The sequence below is a fragment of the Microtus ochrogaster genome, linkage group LG5 (genome assembly GCF_000317375.1).
Source record: "Microtus ochrogaster isolate Prairie Vole_2 linkage group LG5, MicOch1.0, whole genome shotgun sequence".
NCBI classification, from domain to species: Eukaryota; Metazoa; Chordata; class Mammalia; order Rodentia; family Cricetidae; genus Microtus; species Microtus ochrogaster.
The window spans coordinates 6,107,806-6,125,453 of NC_022031.1; the positions used below are offsets into that span (position 1 = coordinate 6,107,806).

The 17,648-nt window shown below is 39.4% G+C and overlaps 1 protein-coding gene across 1 annotated transcript; it reads left to right on the plus strand.

Moving 5' to 3' along the window:
- The first annotated feature begins 6,538 nt into the window (after positions 1 to 6,538).
- Ca3 (carbonic anhydrase 3) lies at positions 6,539 to 14,396 on the plus strand. The gene is made up of 7 exons (XM_005361839.3): positions 6,539 to 6,663; positions 7,301 to 7,498; positions 9,680 to 9,798; positions 11,110 to 11,202; positions 11,984 to 12,046; positions 12,813 to 12,968; positions 13,650 to 14,396. Exons 1-7 carry the CDS (start codon positions 6,630 to 6,632, stop codon positions 13,767 to 13,769), a joined length of 783 nt encoding a protein of 260 aa, XP_005361896.1. The 5' UTR covers positions 6,539 to 6,629; the 3' UTR covers positions 13,770 to 14,396.
- The last annotated feature ends 3,252 nt before the right edge of the window (positions 14,397 to 17,648 follow it).

Sequence of the window (17,648 nt, forward strand, 5' to 3'; positions counted from 1 at the left end):
CACTGTCCCATTTGTTGACATTTATATCTATTGCATAACAGTAATTAGGTGCTCTATCCTATGGAATGTGACATAGTGGGGTTTTTGCCCCTGTGTTTCACTGGACCTGCTCTCTCAAGGACTGCAGTTCACTTTTGCATGCCACAAAAGAGCTTCTCACTCAGTTCTGCTCCTTCATCAGTGGAACATTCCAGTAAGTTAACGTTATAAAAATATGAAAACCAGCTTCCGTTTCTATCAACTGATATTGTATTTCAAGGTTAAAATATATTGATGTAAAAATTATTTATTGTCAACTTTAAATTTCTCAAAGTTCTCATAATTTACCAGATACTTCTGATATATGAAAACACAAAACAAACAAAAAAAACACAAGAAAATGATACTGTATCATTGGGACGTAGTGAACTGGACAACTAAGAGAAGCTGAACAGTTAAAGGTCAGCGGGGCTGTTTACTCTTATAGCAGACCTGCTTGGCCCCAGTAATGTGTCCTGTGCATTTGAGTTTATGCTATGGTTACCTTGGTGACTATATAGCCTAACCTCATTGTGCTCCACATCTGAGTTTATCTTACAGTTGTAGTTTTTAGTGAACAAGTCTATGGCTTGAGGAAATTAACTTAGAGATTTCATATTAGTTTAGCTATTTAATTATCAAATACCAAATCACATACTAATATGCAACTAAGATTTTAACTGCCTACAATGTATAGCCATGACTAAATTGCATCACAGCAATTAATTTCCCAAAACATTATAGGTCCTAGGAATATAGTAAGCAGAAGAAAAAAATAATAAACATAGTTATTTCTGAGGAAAAACACATGCTTTTTTCCACAAACATATATTTTTATGTGAATAAAAAAATTAAAAAGTACAAGTAACTTTTCTTAAGGTAATGGATTATAGTTAATCATACCTTTGTCATGCAGGCACTGGGATGACTAATTAGTGATTGATTGTATTATTTATTTATTTATTTTAGTGGTTTTTGGAGCGAGGGTTCCCTGGCTGTCTTGGAACTTTTAGACCAGGCTGGCCTGAAACTCATAGAAATTCACCTGCCTCTGCCTCCCTATTACTGGGATTAAAGGTGCGCACTATTGCTGTCCAACTAGTTGACAGTATTTTTAAAGCACTGGGTTATTGTTTTATTGAAATTATTTTCTTTTCTTGTGGATCATAAAATAATGCTTTATATTAAAATGAATAGGGAAGAAATGGAGATATATTGCATAACATTTTCTATAGAAGGTATTTTACTCTTACAATATTAAATTTTTTCAAATTTATACTCAATATTTAAAACATTTAAGAATAGATTTAAATTTAATTATTTATTTGAAATGAATAGGACAAAAGAGTGGTATAATGCATTATCCTAATTGAAAGAATCCTGTTATTGAATTTTAGAAAGCAATGAATAATGGCATTTTAGAATTATCAATAACGATGATTCTGTACCCTGTTATATGAAAGTTGAAGAAATACAGTCTCCAGTGTTCTCATTTCTATAAGATGCTGTTATATTTTGTTACAGTTTGATCCCTAGTGTAGTGGTGATATGTGCTATAACCTTTAAGAAGTATGGCATAGGAGAAGGTATTTGGTCCCGGGGCTCTATGCTTATATACGGACTAAATGCTACCTCTTGAGAGTGGATCAAGTTTCATAGGACAGGACTAGTTCTCTGGAGGATGGCTGTCTGTGGTGAGTCTGGCACCCACCCAAACAAATGTTCTGTGTGTGCTGTTCACCCTTGCCATATGTCCTTCATTACCCAGATTCTGTCCTCTCAAGAGACCTTCCAGAGCCAAATCTTTGGAACAGCCTGTTCGTAAACTTCTAGAAGGCCAACTCTATAGATTTGGGGCCAACATAGGTGTGTCTTGCAAAATGTCATTTACAATTTAAAAGTCAATCTTTTTTATTCTCCATTAACTATTTGTTCAACTAGATTCATAACATGAGAGCAAGAATGAGGGCAGCATGTTATTTTCAAATGTACATGCATCACTCTGTTTGCTGTTGGAACCCAGAGAGAAGGATCCATGTTATTTTGAGAGGTTCGCAATGCTTTAAATTTTGAAGGTTACAGAGGAAGCTTCTAGCTCCTATAGAAATGAGGTGGCTGTATTTTTCTTCCCAGGAAAGCAAAGTACATGAGAGTTGATACAGTATTATTTCTTTTCTCCAAACATGGGTCATTACAACTCCAACAAGTGGCTTTGCCTGGAATTTGACTGGCAATTGAAAACAGAAGAAGACGGGTTTAATACATCACTGATCTTCTAAATGACAAGACCATGGCATTTTGTTTTAAAATATTTATTTATTTATTATGTATACAATATTCTGTCTGTGTGTATGTCTGCAGGCCAGAAGAGGGCACCAGACCTCATTACAGATGGTTGTGAGCCACTATGTGGTTGCTGGGAATTGAACTCAGAACCTTTGGAAGAGCAGGCAATGCTCTTAACCACTGAGCCATCTCTCCAGCCCCAAGACCATGGCATTTTGATGAACATGACACAGTGATAGAAATGGTTTTAAGCTATAGGGTATAGAAAAAGAAAGGAGCAACTATACTAAAGGAAAGTGTGTAAAAAAATCAGCAGCAAGGAAGAATAAAAGCCTTATGGGAAGACCAAAGTAGGCTCTATGGATGCAGTAAAGGATGGGCGAAGAACACGTGCACTGAGCTTCTGAAAGCACCTGACACTCCTTTAATGTGTGGCATTAATGTGAACAAGAACCATGGTCATAAAGTAGCATGAGTTTTCAGCCTTGTGGGATGATTTTTAGATATTATTGAAGTGCTACGAGCTTCACTGAGTTCTGTTTGATTAATGCATTTTGTGCATAATTGGTCCTGGATAGATTAACGTTTGCTATGATCCCTGTGCTGAAAAGGGTCAAAGCATGATTACTCCAAGTAGAGAAGACAGTTTGTAGGAGAGGGTGAGTACTGTGAGTTTCATTTTTTAAATTTCATACACGCATGGTATGTCATGTAATGATGTCTGCAAGTTAGCACCTACACTTTGCAACATACAAGGAAGGCACTGTTTATGGTCAACAAGGGACAGGGTTTATTTAGGGTAGAGACATTCCAGAGAGATGTTCTATGTAGTGAACAAGGAAAGACAATAACTCCGTTGAATGCTCATTCTACTATCTTAAGCTATGCTAGTTAACTGCCTTGTATATTATTGTGTACACTTCACAAGAGCTTTGTAAAGTGTACATTATTTTCTTCATTTCCCATGAAAGGCACCTAAGGCAAAAAAAAAAATATAGGCAATCAGCCACCACTTAAGTCAACAAACAAACAAAACAACAATAAAAACCTACAAAAGTTAGCTCTACTTGTTAAATTCTATAAACAAATATCATCATGAAATTATTAGAAACAAGTCTTAATGGTCCATGTTTGATTCTAAGAAAGCACATTATAAAGTTCAACCATTTTCTCCTCTTAATATTCTATTATTGTTTTAAAATAATGATTTAGGTTTGGAAGAAGCAGTTTGAACTGATGGACCTCGATGATCAGACCTTGTTGGCTAGATCTGGGAGGACTTCAGATGGGGCCTTTCTCCCGCTCTCAGGTAAAGTGGTCGGTCTGACACATCTCAGGTATGGAGGCACTTAGGCTCCTCTCCTCCAGGCTTGCCAAGAACAGCAGCCAAGTATAAGATCTGATCCAAATGGTCCAGCTGGCAAACTTGGGAACTGACTTTGTCATTATCTATAGCACACCCTGGCCAATCTTCAGCTAACAGTGCTGAGGAGGAGGCTAAAGGCAAGGCATCCGTCACAGTCATAGTTTCATTGAATTTTTAATTTTTGTTGCCTATTTTTTCATTTCTGTCCTAGAGTTTATTTTATGAAAATAAACAGTAGGAAATCCATGTTCCTAAACATAATATTTAAACTGAATTATTAAATTACTTCAGATCCTAATTGATGTTTTATTTTTTAGTAATGTAATGCAAATGCCAAATGATATCCATTTGTGGAATATTTGAGTTAACAGCATTACAAGTTATCTTTGCCAAATAGAATGATTAAATCATGGAAAAATATATCTAATTTTTAATATTTTAAATTCTAGTATTTTAAATTCACTTCTAATATTTTAAATTCAGTTTAATATCATCTAGCTGACTCTGCCAGCTGCACCTCTTTGGCTAATTTTCTCTTTTCTTTCCTACTACCTCTTTCTCTGTTTACATAGACTCATTTTGGGAGGAAAGTCCAGAAAATTGTCCACTTTTCCATGATTCTGCTGGGAGAACTAGAGGACACAGTCTGTAGTCAATTATTAATAGCTATTTCATCTTTCTCCTCGTTTTCTTGTATACCTAGCATTGTTCCTTTCCATGCCAACTCCAAAGGCCTAAAAGTCCTTGACCTAATTTAGAAGTCTCTTTTTCTCTGTGGACAAACAGTTTTGTTGAAGTAACTCAATTAAGATGGAGATGATAAGTTTGCAGGTAGGTTTGAAAATTTTATTTGCAGTTGAATTCAGATGAGGTATAATGAGAAAGGGTCTCATCACGTGTCCTTACCTACCCTTGAACTCAGCATGTAGACCAAGCTGGCCTCAAACTCACCGAGACCCACCTGCCTTGTTGACTCCTGACACTGGGAGTAAAGATGTAAGCCACACTTCCGGCTTAGAATTACACAATTCATTATACATTATGCTAAATTATACTTTTCACTAATTTTTTACAAGAAAGTAAAAATTGCAAGTACTGCTTTCAAAATTATTGTATGTAAATCTGTTAGATATTTCATTTTTCTACTTAGTGTTTTTTGTATTCCCCACTGTGTGCATTTATTAAATTGTAAATGAAGCAGTTAAAAAGAATCTCTGGTACGAACAGTGGTAGCACGATGAATTTCTCGTATGTCTTAACTCAATAATCAGTAACAAATAACTATTGGTAATTATGAGATTTAGTTATCAATCTCCTGATCACCCAGGTCAGAGAAGAGTTAGTGTCAGAGTTGGTGGCCTGGAGTGAGATTCTGGCTTATTCACGCATAACCATGTGCTGGTAACTTTAAATCGCCAACTCAGCAGAACCTATCACAATGAGCTAAAAACTCAGACACTCGTGGCCCCTTAGCTTAGAGCTGTGTTTGCTTGGATTTTCCAAAGTAACTGAGGGTTCCTGATTCCACAGTGCTATTGTGTGGATCAAGTGATCCCTGGTCACAAAAATACCCTGGAGACTGACTACCCTGGCGTCCAGGTTCTGATGTGGTCAGGCATTCCACATGCCTAGTCGATGAGCTGTCTTTGCCATGATGAGAGACTTCCTTCTCAGGTTTTGTAACCCCCAAGGAAAAGTAAAATGAAAAAAAGCCATTTTAAAAAGTAGAAGGTATAAGGAAATGCATACAGAAATCTCATTCAATTAATTTCTTTCTGGTCTTTTAAAAAGATATTCTTGTCCAAACAAGAATTTTTTATAATGGATGCATAGAATTGCGAACATCTGCCATACTAATTTAGTGTGAGACGTAACCAGATATTTCTAATTATACCTTTGACAAGCACACATGGGATACTCCAGTTTTACTCTTCTTTTATGTGGGTATTGTATTACGAAACACATTAGAACTGAGAGGAAAGAAACCACTCCTCCCCCCAAACCAGCTCCGTAGACCCTTTTCTCATTTTGGCCTACTCTGTGATTATGCTTTGGAGAGTGAAATTTTTAGGTAACATATTCATTTTATGGTATCCTTGGCGTCCTGAGACCAATGGAGCCCACCTCCCAGTGTGACTGAGTCCCAGGCTGCTGCTGGGTGAGGCTGGAGTGCAGAGTTTTTGCTCCACCTAGGATCCGCCTAGGATCCGGCTCTGTGCTCCGAGTCCTACTGGACAAACGTGCCCGCTAGGCTGAATGTGAAGCCTAGCACCGTCTGCCTCAGAAACTCATCCCTTGAAGGATAACGGGACTGGGCAGCGTGTAGTCCCGGGTTCCTCCTCATCTGTGTTCCCAGGATTTTACACGTTTTCACAAGGGAATCATGATTGAGTCAGAGGATCAGAGGAGTTCTTTCCCCGCCACCGTCCGGGGATTCTTTCAGGAAAAGGAACTTTAGCGTTCAGAAGACCGCAGCCGGTGGTACTCCAGTCCGAGAGAAAAGCAAAGTCTTCTGAGTGAGGCTGCTGGAGCAGCTTTTAGTTGCTGACTAAGCAGAACAGGACTGCAGACAGTGCCGCGCCTGCCCAGACCCCCAAGAGGGAACCAACAGGATCAAAACCGGAGCTCTTAGAAAGCCCTGCCGCTTGGAAACCTACAAAGAGATCAGAGAAGGAGCCCGGGTGAGAGCCAAGGAGGGGCCTTCCGTTCCCCTCCTGCCTCCTTCTGTCACCCTCTCTCCAGGACAGCTGTCCAGCTCTTGTAATTCATTGGTTTTCCCCGCCCCGCCTTCAAAATACCACCCCAATCCAGTTTAGTCCCCTGCCTCACCCCGCTGACCTAATAAGGCCATGCACACTGCAAGAGACCTGTATAAAAGTCGGGACTTGTGGGGACTTTACAGGACACCTGGAGCAAGAAAAGGAAGAGCTGTCCAGCTTGGAGAACCAAGAAGGTGATCATGGCTAAGGAGTGGGGCTACGCCAGTCACAATGGTGAGTGGAGCCAGGGCATTACAGGGTTGCCCTTGGCATTTCACAGGCATGCTGGAAAACGTGGGTGTAGGGGTAGTTAGGAAGTAGCATTTACTGACCATGCCGCTGGTCCTTTGAACATGATTCACTCTTTTCCTTTCCACGGAGGAATCTGAAGCTCACTGTAACTAGTCTAAAGTTCAGTGATAAATCTGAGAAGTCACTGGACCCGAAGTCAGGTCCTATTGAAACTTACTCTGCGAAACTGAGCAGTGAACACTTGGTTTCTTTGAGCTTGGGGCCCCAATAACAATCAATGTTCTGATTTTGAGTCATCTCTCAGCCACGGGCAAGAGAAGAAAAGTGTCCCCTGAAAGCTCCAAAGTAATGTAAAAATGTGATCAATATGTGATTCGTTTCAAAGGTAAGCTTTCAGGCTCCATGATTCCCAAGCCAGGGCAGGGTCTGAGTACACTGAAATCCTCTTCGAGCGTAGATATTAGAGCAAGGTTCTAAAGGTTTGGAGCAAAGTGCTATGTTGCTTAATCTGAACCCAAGATCTCTTAATATAAAGCCAAGACTACTCTCTGGCTTAGTCCACTGGGAAGAGGCCTTGGGTTGTACTAAATAAACATATTCTCTTCTTTTTACTTCCTAGGTCCTGAGCACTGGCATGAACTTTATCCAATTGCCAAAGGAGACAAACAGTCACCCATTGAGCTGCATACAAAAGACATCAGGCATGACCCCTCTCTGCAGCCTTGGTCAGCATCTTATGATCCCGGCTCTGCAAAGACCATCCTGAATAATGGAAAGACCTGCAGAGTTGTGTTTGATGATACTTACGACAGGTCCAGTAAGTACAGCACTTAGGAAGGGTCATGTGGGTGTTTTTGGTATCTATTGTCAAAATGCAGTTTGTGGCAGAGTGACAGAATTCCTGGGAAGAGGAACAGGTTCATCCCAGAAATGGAGATGATATTTAACCTGGCTCTAGTTGTAAAGAATTATATTTATGGAATGAAGAAGAATATCACACCCTCCAACTAATTTTAGTACTCTGTTGCTGAAAGATGGCCATATACCAAAGTTAAACGTTCATAACACACTCCTGAGACAGATTATGGTTGGGTAGGGAGTTCACGTGGACTTTCTTCTGACTATTGAAAGTCGAAGTTCTTGTGTTTCCTGATGGTATGGAGAACAGTCTCCCTCAAACAGAAGGAAATCAATTGGTTCTTCTCTTTCCTGGGTGACTGGAAAAAGGCCAATCAATGGGGAAAGGTAGGGATATTGTGTGAGTTCAGGTGACCTGGGTCTTTGTGTTGAGTGTTTCTGATGTATAAGACCACCTCTTCTTGTCATATGTTAGTGTAAAACTGGAAAAATAATATGTTTTTTGAACTCTACACTAGTATCCAATCTTTGAAATAAATAAGACTAATTTGACTTTATTTCAGACAGGCTTGGTGGCTCTCACCTATAAATCCAACACCCAAGAGACAGAGACAAGAGGACAGCCACAAATATGAGGCTAACCTGGTCTTTCTAATGAGTTTGGGGCCAGTCAGAGCTAAAGAGTAAAAATTTGCTTCAATTAAGCAAGCTTTTATTTCCTTGCAAATAAGTCTAAGTAAGAATTATTCTTTAGTTATCAAGAATGCAATTTCCTAGAACCATGTCCTTCATGATGAGCTAAAATGAATGAACATCCTGGTGATGTCATAAGAAATAAGGGTAGAGTGACCATTCCTACCTTCCAGCTAAGGGAGATGACTGAAGCTTACCATTTCTTGAGCAATTATTTCAGGCTGCTCTTTCCCACTTTTCCTTTGCCTAAAAAGCTGAGGTTCCATTTGGAGGAAAAAACAACAACAAAATTAAAAACTACAAACAGAATCACATAAAATACCATTTAAAAAACAAAACATTGAGTATTAGAGATTTAATATAGTTTAGTACAATAAGTTATACTCATGTCCTGATCATAGTTATTCTCAGTGATTGGACTAGAAACAAACCAAAGCACCTGCTTTCCATTTGATCAAGCTGGTTCAAGCCTAGAATTATTGCTCTAGGTCTGCACTGTGGGTTTCCTGTCTCACTGCAAGAAACCAAGCCTTCTAAAATAGCTGCTGTTACAATGTTATTTTCATCTAACTTAACATTGGTAGATGTTAGAGTTAGAGTTTCTGTACAGTTTTCAGTATCTTTTAGAAGACATTTGAACTTTGAAATTATTCTCCAGACAGCATGACTAGAGATCAAATTGCATGAGAGATTTAGATAAGTGTTGTACAAGCCCATACTAATGCCCCAAAATTGTCATATATTATATTTCATATATAGCATATATCATATTTCATATATATATATCAGTCATATATCATGTTTCATATATATATATATATATCAGCCCACCCTGACTAGCTTCCTGGGAAACTGCTGAAATTTTGTTTCATCTGACTTGAGCAGTCATAGTGTAAAGTAGTGTGTGTGAGAGGTCTCATCTGTCCTCTAAAGTCAAACAACTGAAATTGGGACACTATGGAGGAGTCCCCACCTGCTCAGTGTTCCCTTCCTCGCAGGGCACTGTGAGATGAGCACCATTTAAGTGCTTGATCTCAGTTAATCCTCACAGCAGCTTGCAAAGTGTGGGATTATTAACACCTTCTTAGAGATTCAAAGACCAGTTCAGAGAAGTTGAGCATCTTGCCTGAGATCACACAATGATGTGTGTGGACTCGGAAATGGTATCTAAATCTCGTCAAATACCTAGCTCTTCCCTGAACTACTAACCTATCCTCAGGGTCCTATAGTACATCTACTTTAATTTGTTTCCTAAAGTGTTAAAAAGACAAGAAAAACAAGCAAAAATAAGAGAGAAAGGAAAATTCTTCCTTTGATATATTTGGACTTTAAGTTACAAACACTTGCAGATGGCTCCATATTCTCAGGAGTCTTCTGTAGAGTGCTGGTTTCAGACAAGGCTCTGCAGAGGGAAGGGGACTCATCAGTTACCTTATCTTCCTCACAGTGCTGAGGGGTGGTCCTCTCTCTGGACCCTACCGACTTCGCCAGTTCCATCTTCACTGGGGCTCCTCGGATGACCATGGCTCTGAGCACACGGTGGATGGAGTGAAGTATGCTGCTGAGGTAGGAGGAACCACCCTACCACTCTAGGTCTCAAATGGTCAAAACTGGAAACTTAGAAACAACTGCAGAACCCATTCTGCTTCAAGCGGCTCACTCACAAAGTGAAGCCCCACATAAACTAGGACAGAGAAGAGTGGACCAGTGGCTCAGTGTTCTCAATGAAGATTCTCCAGATTAGATTGAAAAAACGGGCATAGTCTTGAAAGGAACCAGGACCATCAAGGCAGCTAATGTGTGTGAGACTAATGTGTGCTCTAGCTGATCTGATCCCCACCACAACAACTTGTAAGAGGTTACAGATAAGCAACATAAGGTTACATAATAGAAGCAGTGTGGCAGGGCCTGGTCTTCTTTGTACAGACTGGCTCAGGTACCTCTTTTATGGGTACATATAATGCTTCAAAAGAACAATACTTAGTAATTAAAAGAAATCCTTACTTTCTACTTGCTTAAGGAAGTATGCTTGTATGTATATGCATCTTGTTTAAGGCAGTAACTTGCAGATAGAATAAGACAGGGTACTTCCCATTTTCATTAGAAAATCAAGTCTGTATTGCATTACCCTAGAGGTGAGCAAAATTCACTTTTTTTCTGCTCTACTCTTTTCCAAAGCAGATGTTGGTGAGGACTGGTTTTGGAAGGAAATGTGAGCATGGCAGCACACTGCAGCTGATCCATTTGGGGACATCACTGAGTACTTAACTGTTGGTTAAATAAAACTTGATGAAACTTCAAATACTACCCAGGCCTTATCTGGTTGGCTTCCAAATTAGATGAGATATAATACATTTAGGGTGCCACAGCCATTTCTATATAGCCAATGAGGTAGAGACTAATAAATTATTAGGACTGTCTTTCTGAATAGATATTTCCTTCACCGTTGGAGAAAGCTCAGGCTAATTTTTTTCCAAATTAGAAATAGGCTTTGAGTGTGATGTTTGTACATGGGTTATCTCACATTTTTGGAATTGAATAAAAATTTTTAACAACTATAAACCATTATCTTGCCATTTTAAGGAACTCAATATGGACAACTCGATTACTTAGGCTGTGCTCATGTCCTAAATTAAGATAAGCTTGCTGCTAGACACTAGAGTCTGTCAATTAGGAGGCAAATGATTTCAAACACTTTTTATCTGAACTATTAAAATTTCACTGAAGCTTTGCTTATTAATAATTAGAATTTCACCAACTTCCATGAGAGTGTTCAGCAACAACCTGAAGGTTGCACACATTTGAGTCTCTTGTGGATAATAATACTCATTTCTGTATCCAAGGATTTTTCTCACAACCTGTGTTTGGTGGTTGCAGCTCCACCTGGTTCACTGGAACCCAAAGTACAATACCTTTGGAGAAGCTTTAAAGCAACCCGATGGAATTGCTGTTGTTGGAATTTTTCTGAAGGTGAGGTAGACATTGATGGTAATTTTTCTCATTCAGAATGTAATCTAATACTAATGTTTAGAGACCACGCATTCCATCTTTTCCTTGTATTTGAAACATGTGTGAGAGTAGAGGCTCAGAGCTTATGAAGGGAAAGACAAGGACAAGGGTGTGTGAGTCTGACATGTGTTCATATTCTTTTCACACTGGAAACAGGGAAGTCAGTGCTGGAAACTTCTGTAATGCCAAGTGACTGGTTGGATCTACCCTCAGCTTAAGGGGGCCCCCACCCACAGGATCTCAGGCTAGAATGGCGCAAGGAATGCGTGTGTTGTCCAGCCAACCTTGGTTTAAAGAGGACTTAGTGACATTAACACATGAACTTCGTGGTAACCCAATCTGAGTTTTAAGCCAGTGAATGACCTAGTTTGTTCTATGTTCTGAATCCACAGAGAGGACTAGGAGGGGAGAGACAATAAGTTCAGTTGTGGAAACATTATCTACTTTTGCGTTGGCTCTTTTAAAAAATGGAATCTCTTTGCAGAGAGGGCCAAGGAAATACAGTTGAAACCAACTTATAATTTTGTGGTTTTGAACTTCAGAGAACTGGAATTCAAATTTAGATTAGAAAATATATATTCTACCTTCTTTTAGGATGAATAAACTTATATTTGGCTTAACCAGTGACCATGGAAGATTTATAAAACACCAATAGCAAGTAGATGGATCAAATCCGCTTTTATGATGATCTCCAATTATGAAGAAGGGAAAAATATCTTATTGGATGTCTATTTTCTTACAGATAGGACGGGAGAAAGGAGAGTTCCAGTTTATCCTTGATGCTCTGGACAAAATTAAGACCAAGGTAAGAGAAAATCATTTGAGTATGGTAAACTTGAGTCAGAACTTATCAATTGTCTTCGAATTTCTGGGAAAACCTGCCACTGTCTGCTGGATGCCATATGTTTGCATATAATAGTAAATATCCTCACATTTCTTTAGTGTTGAGTCCTTAGAGCACTTTCACATCTGTTATTTCATTTGTTGCTCAGCCTATGAGATAAGGACTTTCCACAGGAAGGTGAGTGAGACGTCCGGGGTCTCCTTCCCCTCTCCACGGTGGGCACAGGATCATTGAGGTTCCCTATGCCACCCACTGTCATTCTTTAATCTTGGTATTGTAGTTTTCTGGTAGCTCCTATATAAGCTTAATATTAACAGTATTCTTCTAACTAACATATTTACTTATCTCTTTTGAGATTATTCCAAGTAGCATTTTTTAAGTGTGGACACTAGAAGAAGTAAATATTCTCAGCATGAAATGTACTGAAGTCTTCAAATCAACTTCCCCAAGAAGTGTTCTTCATTCCGAGTAATCCCTGTGAGAAAGGACAGAATCGCAGCCCCACAGACCATAAAAACAAGGAATAAAATACTGCAGTGACCCTAACAGATCGAGTCAGAATATAAAGCAAAATCCTTTTCATCTGAGGTTTACTAGTGAAGGGCCTAAACCTGTTCAAATAGCAGCTTTCCTTTTCGCTGGTGAAATCCCTTCTCATAAATGAGTATGTGAAGCCTCTAGGGGGCGCAGAGTGCACGTGTCCTCTTAGAGTGCTCTGGTCTTCTAGGGCAAGGAGGCTCCTTTCACTCACTTCGACCCATCGTGCCTGTTTCCTGCTTGCCGGGACTACTGGACCTACCATGGCTCCTTCACCACGCCGCCCTGTGAAGAGTGCATTGTGTGGTTGCTGCTGAAGGAGCCCATGACCGTGAGCTCAGACCAGGTGAGTGCAATCACAGGTTGGGCATCAAAGGTTGTCAGGCTTGTCATAAGCACCTTCACACACTGAACCATGTAGACTGCCAAGGCATAATATGTTTTTATGATAATTTCCTTTTTTATGATCCTTTAAGGAAAAAAAAAAAGGAAGGAAGTGGTTAATTTTTGTTGTTTGTTTTTCGAGACAGGGTTTTTCTGTATAGTTTTGGCGCCTGTTCTGGAACTGGCTCTTGTAGACCAGGCTGGCTTTGAACTCACAGAGATCTGCCTGCCTCTGCCTCCTGAGTGCTGGGATTACAGGTGTGAGCCACCACCGTCCGGCCTAACATTTTAACATATGGCCTGGTTTTAATTTTTTTCTCGTCCTTTAAAGTAATTTCATAAATACTTAAGTTGGTTGCACAACGGAAACCTATCAAGGTTTTTCTTATTTGCAAGCATTCAATAAACCATCATCCCTTTTTATGTAAAGTGATACACCTCATGCTGGCCCCTCAGTTTACAACCCGGGAGAAATGCAGGTGGGAAAGGTTATCCAGAGAGCAGGGCATCCTGAATGTAAAGAAATGCTTATATTATGAACTGATATTTGCCAACTCATGGCCTATCCATGGAGACTGGGTTTGTGGTTTGCGTGTCCAGCTTAGAAAGCCAGTGGTTTCTAACAGTCTGCTTCCCTTTACAGATGGCCAAGCTGCGTAGCCTCTTTGCCAGCGCTGAGAATGAGCCCCCGGTTCCCCTAGTGGGGAACTGGCGTCCTCCGCAGCCCATCAAGGGTAGGGTGGTGAGGGCCTCCTTCAAGTGAGGCTCTGTTTCCGTCCTCTTCAGGAAAGAATACCTGCCCCTGAAGAGTTAACTGCCTCCTGGTGCTCTGTGCTCTATGCTACTCTAAAACACCTAGAGGAAACAAGATGCAGTCGCAGGAAACCGCAATGCCTTTGACACTATCTAACCCAGAAGCATGAATTTCACCCCTAACCTTTGCAACAACTATGTTTTCTATAAAATTAATATTTCTAGCATGGGTTCAATGAGGAAGAAATAGAAAAATAGAGATATGGAACTTAATGAGCATACTAAATTTCTCAGAACCTCATGGCTCCTGTTTCCCAGCTGAGTTCGGTCATGTTATTTATATGTGTGGGTATGGAGGAATGTGCCCACCCTACCACAGTTAAGTGAAGGCACAAGTTAAGATCATTGTGTTTGGCCTCTTAAATGCCAGTGAAACTCCATCACTCGTTAAAATTTTGCCTACTATGAAGTTTGCCTGGTTTCAATTGTCTGTAAAACACACATACACATACACACACACACACACACAAGATCAAGTGATTTAAAATGTTTGATCCAGCATTTGAATTTTTCCTTCATAAAGATGGTTTTTTTTGAAGCAGGGCCATTTCTTTTTTTACTTCACTACTTTCATTTTTGCATGCCTATTAAAATAATAATAAAGAAAAGAACTGTCTCTGGTGTCTTTTGAATTTGAGGCTGGAATGAATGATTCCTAGAATAGGAAGGAGTGGTTGACAACTGAAGCCAAGAGTTTCTACTGTCCCAGAAACTATAAAGACAGAATGCAAATGAAAAGTGTGTGTGTTCTCTTTTTAAACTGAAGTCTTAGATTAAAACATTTGTTTTAAGGTAGCATATGAAGTGATACATTTCATTATGGCATTTTCATGCATTCGAGTCATTATACTTTATTCTAATTTAGCCAGTCCTTCACCACCACCACCCATCACATCTGTCCTCCAACAGTTCCCTCTTCTGATATAACATCACATGAATCCTGTTATCCTCCCCTTTAAAGATTTATCTCTTCCTCCCGCCATGATCCCCTTTCAAGTTTCAAGACCCCTTCTATGTCCATACACATATATAATTTTATGCTTAGACTTTATATATGAAAGAAAATATTAAGTATTTATCTTTCTGAGTCTGACTTATTTCCTATAATAAGATTGGGCTGTGTGTGTCCAATTAATGGAAAAGCTTTATAAATGACAAAAATGGAGGAAACTGAGAATGACAAACCTCCCAGTTTTGTTTTTTGTAACTGGAGGATAGCAATAAAAGACTCTCAAGTTCTGAGTTCAGATGTTCCATCTTTAGGAAAGGGAACAAGGCAGTTGGTAAGGGCATCTAACTAAACTGCACACCTGAGCAGAGGGCGCTGCCAATCTCATCATGTGACAGTTCCCAGTTGGACAAGTTGAAGCTGGGTTCTGGCATTCAGATCAGTGCAAACAGCTTTTAGGCAAGAAAGCATCTTTTATATAATTCTTCAAAAAAAAATGTACTTCAGCATTATATTTCCCAACAGTGTAGAAATGCATATATTTAACTTTTAATCCATTTAATATCTCTATATTGGGCTGGAGAGATGGCTCAGAGGTTAAGAATATTGCCTGCTCTTCCAAAGGTCCAGAGTTCAACTCCCAGCAACCACATGGTGGCTCACAACCATCTGTAATGGGGTCTGGTGCCCTCCTCTGGCCTGCAGGCATATAGACAGAATATTGTATACATAATAAATAAATAAATATTTAAAAAAATATCTCTATATACAAAGTTCAATTGTGATGTGGGATCATGCCAACGTGGCCAACTAAATCCACACAAAACCTGAGAAATCTTCAAAAGTAATTCTAGACACAAAAGAACAGAGTTAAGCATAGCTTCTTGGTAGCCTGCATTTTGCTTGCTGCTGGCAGTGTACTGCAGCTCCTTTAAAAGAAGTCTTCCTGGTTCAGTAGTAACAGAAAAAAAAAGCTGCCCCATTTTAAAAAGGCTGCTTCCTGGGCTATGCTACCAGTACAAACTCTGATGAGGTCTGGCTTTGGAGCATTTAAATGGGGGTGTGTAAGCAGATTGCTACAACTCTGCATGCCTAAAAATGGGGCAGTGTGCATGGTTTTCATAGGTAGTGAACAGTTCCACCATGCTGGACTGGGCAGAGCAAGCTGGCAGGACTGTGTGAGGAGTTGGTCTTAGCCCTGCCCACTTAGCATTAAAAAAAAAAGTGCTCCTGGTCAAAAGATAATTACAGATACACAATAAAGACAAATTCAGATGGAAACAACCTCTAAACGAGTCACAGTGTTGAATAAATGTATGTCAGCTTGGGAGAGAGAGAAGAAAAAGAGTATAGAGAGTTATAAAAATAAATGGTTAAACAAAACAAAACAAAGTCTTTAAAGACACAGAGTACAGACAGTCATAGATTAAAGGAAAAAGATCATAAAATAAATATTTAAAAGTAATAGAATAATAATGAATAATCCATGTAAAGATGCAATATACACAGAACATTTGGATTATGTATATTATTGTGTTTCCTTTGAATTTTTTTTACTGTGAAGGACCTAGTACAAAGAGACATTTCATTGTATGGGCTGCTAAACTAATCCAGCATATGTGTTCTAAAGGTATCATGATTTCCAAATTTGGGTCTAAGGATTTGTTGCTTTGGAAAAGAGGCTCTGTTTTTGTTTCCACAGAAGATGAGAACCTGTGGAATCCTTTTCAGACTAATATGGTTTGATGGACTAAGACCCTCAAAAGGTCATCATTAACACCCCCCAAAATTACTTGGCCCACAAAGAGCAGGAAGAAGTTTGGAGAGAACTAAACCCAAATTCTTTACATGATTGTTTATAAATGTTTGTTTACATTTAAAGGATATGTTATAGCGATGTACATTGGTATGAATCTTGGTTTATTGATACAAATTTAAGGTCAGTTTTGTTATATGCCTATCTCTGCTCTTGATTAAGGTATTGTGTTTGTGCAGTTCATTTAAAAATGTAATGTATAATTAAGAAATATAGGATAATAGAGAGTCATCTATAATAGTCAAGCTTCTAGTCATGTTAGTTAGGTTTTCTAGATATATAGAGATATATGGCAGTTAGGTATTCTTCAACCCTTTCAGAGACCTTCAGAGCATGGCATTTATAGTGCTTTAAGAACTTAGGACTTGGGGACTGGAGAGATGGCTCAGTGGTTAAGAGCATTGCCTGCTCTTCCAAAGGTCCTGAGTTCAATTCCTAGCAACCACATGGTGGCTCACAACCATCTGTAAAGAGGCCTAGAGCCCTCTTCTGGCCTTCAGGCATAAACACAGACAGAATATTGTTTACATAATAAATAAATAAGTATTAAAAAAAAAGAACTTGGGACTTTTCATGACGTGAGACACATCTCTTCCTGGTTCCTGGCAGCACCAATTACTTCAAGAGGAAGATGGGCATTGAAAAGGCTCCTTATGGAGTTTGCTAGCCATTGGGGCAAGAAACTGTTCTTTCCTGGACTGCTTGATGCTATGCTGTGTGAAGTGGACATGCAGGACCAATGGCTGCTGAACTTGCCTAAAGGTGAGATGGTCCTTTGGGGTTCCTGCTTCATGAAAAAGTCTGTCAGACCTTCTGCAGGACACAGAAGAAAGTTACTGTCAATATGGGTGGAACTGTCTTTAAAATTTCCTGCTTCATGGAAAAGTCTGCTGGATACTATGGGCCTGTAGGCTGAAGATGGATGACCCAATGGTACAGAAGAACTTTGGGTGACTGTCCAGGCAGCGAGATGCCTCTGTCAGCTCTAGCATTCTGACAGTAGCATACAATGCACTTTGTTTACTTAGGTAATATTATATCCTTCTGGTGTCTTTGATGGAGTT

Coding starts and splice junctions, on each gene's coding strand:
- Ca3 (XM_005361839.3), top strand. CDS start 6,630: ATGGCTAAGGAGTGGGGCTACGCCAGTCACAATG. Junction 9,799..11,109: donor GAGTGAAGTATGCTGCTGAG/GTAGGAGGAACC, acceptor TGGTGGTTGCAG/CTCCACCTGGTTCACTGGAA. Junction 12,047..12,812: donor TGGACAAAATTAAGACCAAG/GTAAGAGAAAAT, acceptor CTGGTCTTCTAG/GGCAAGGAGGCTCCTTTCAC.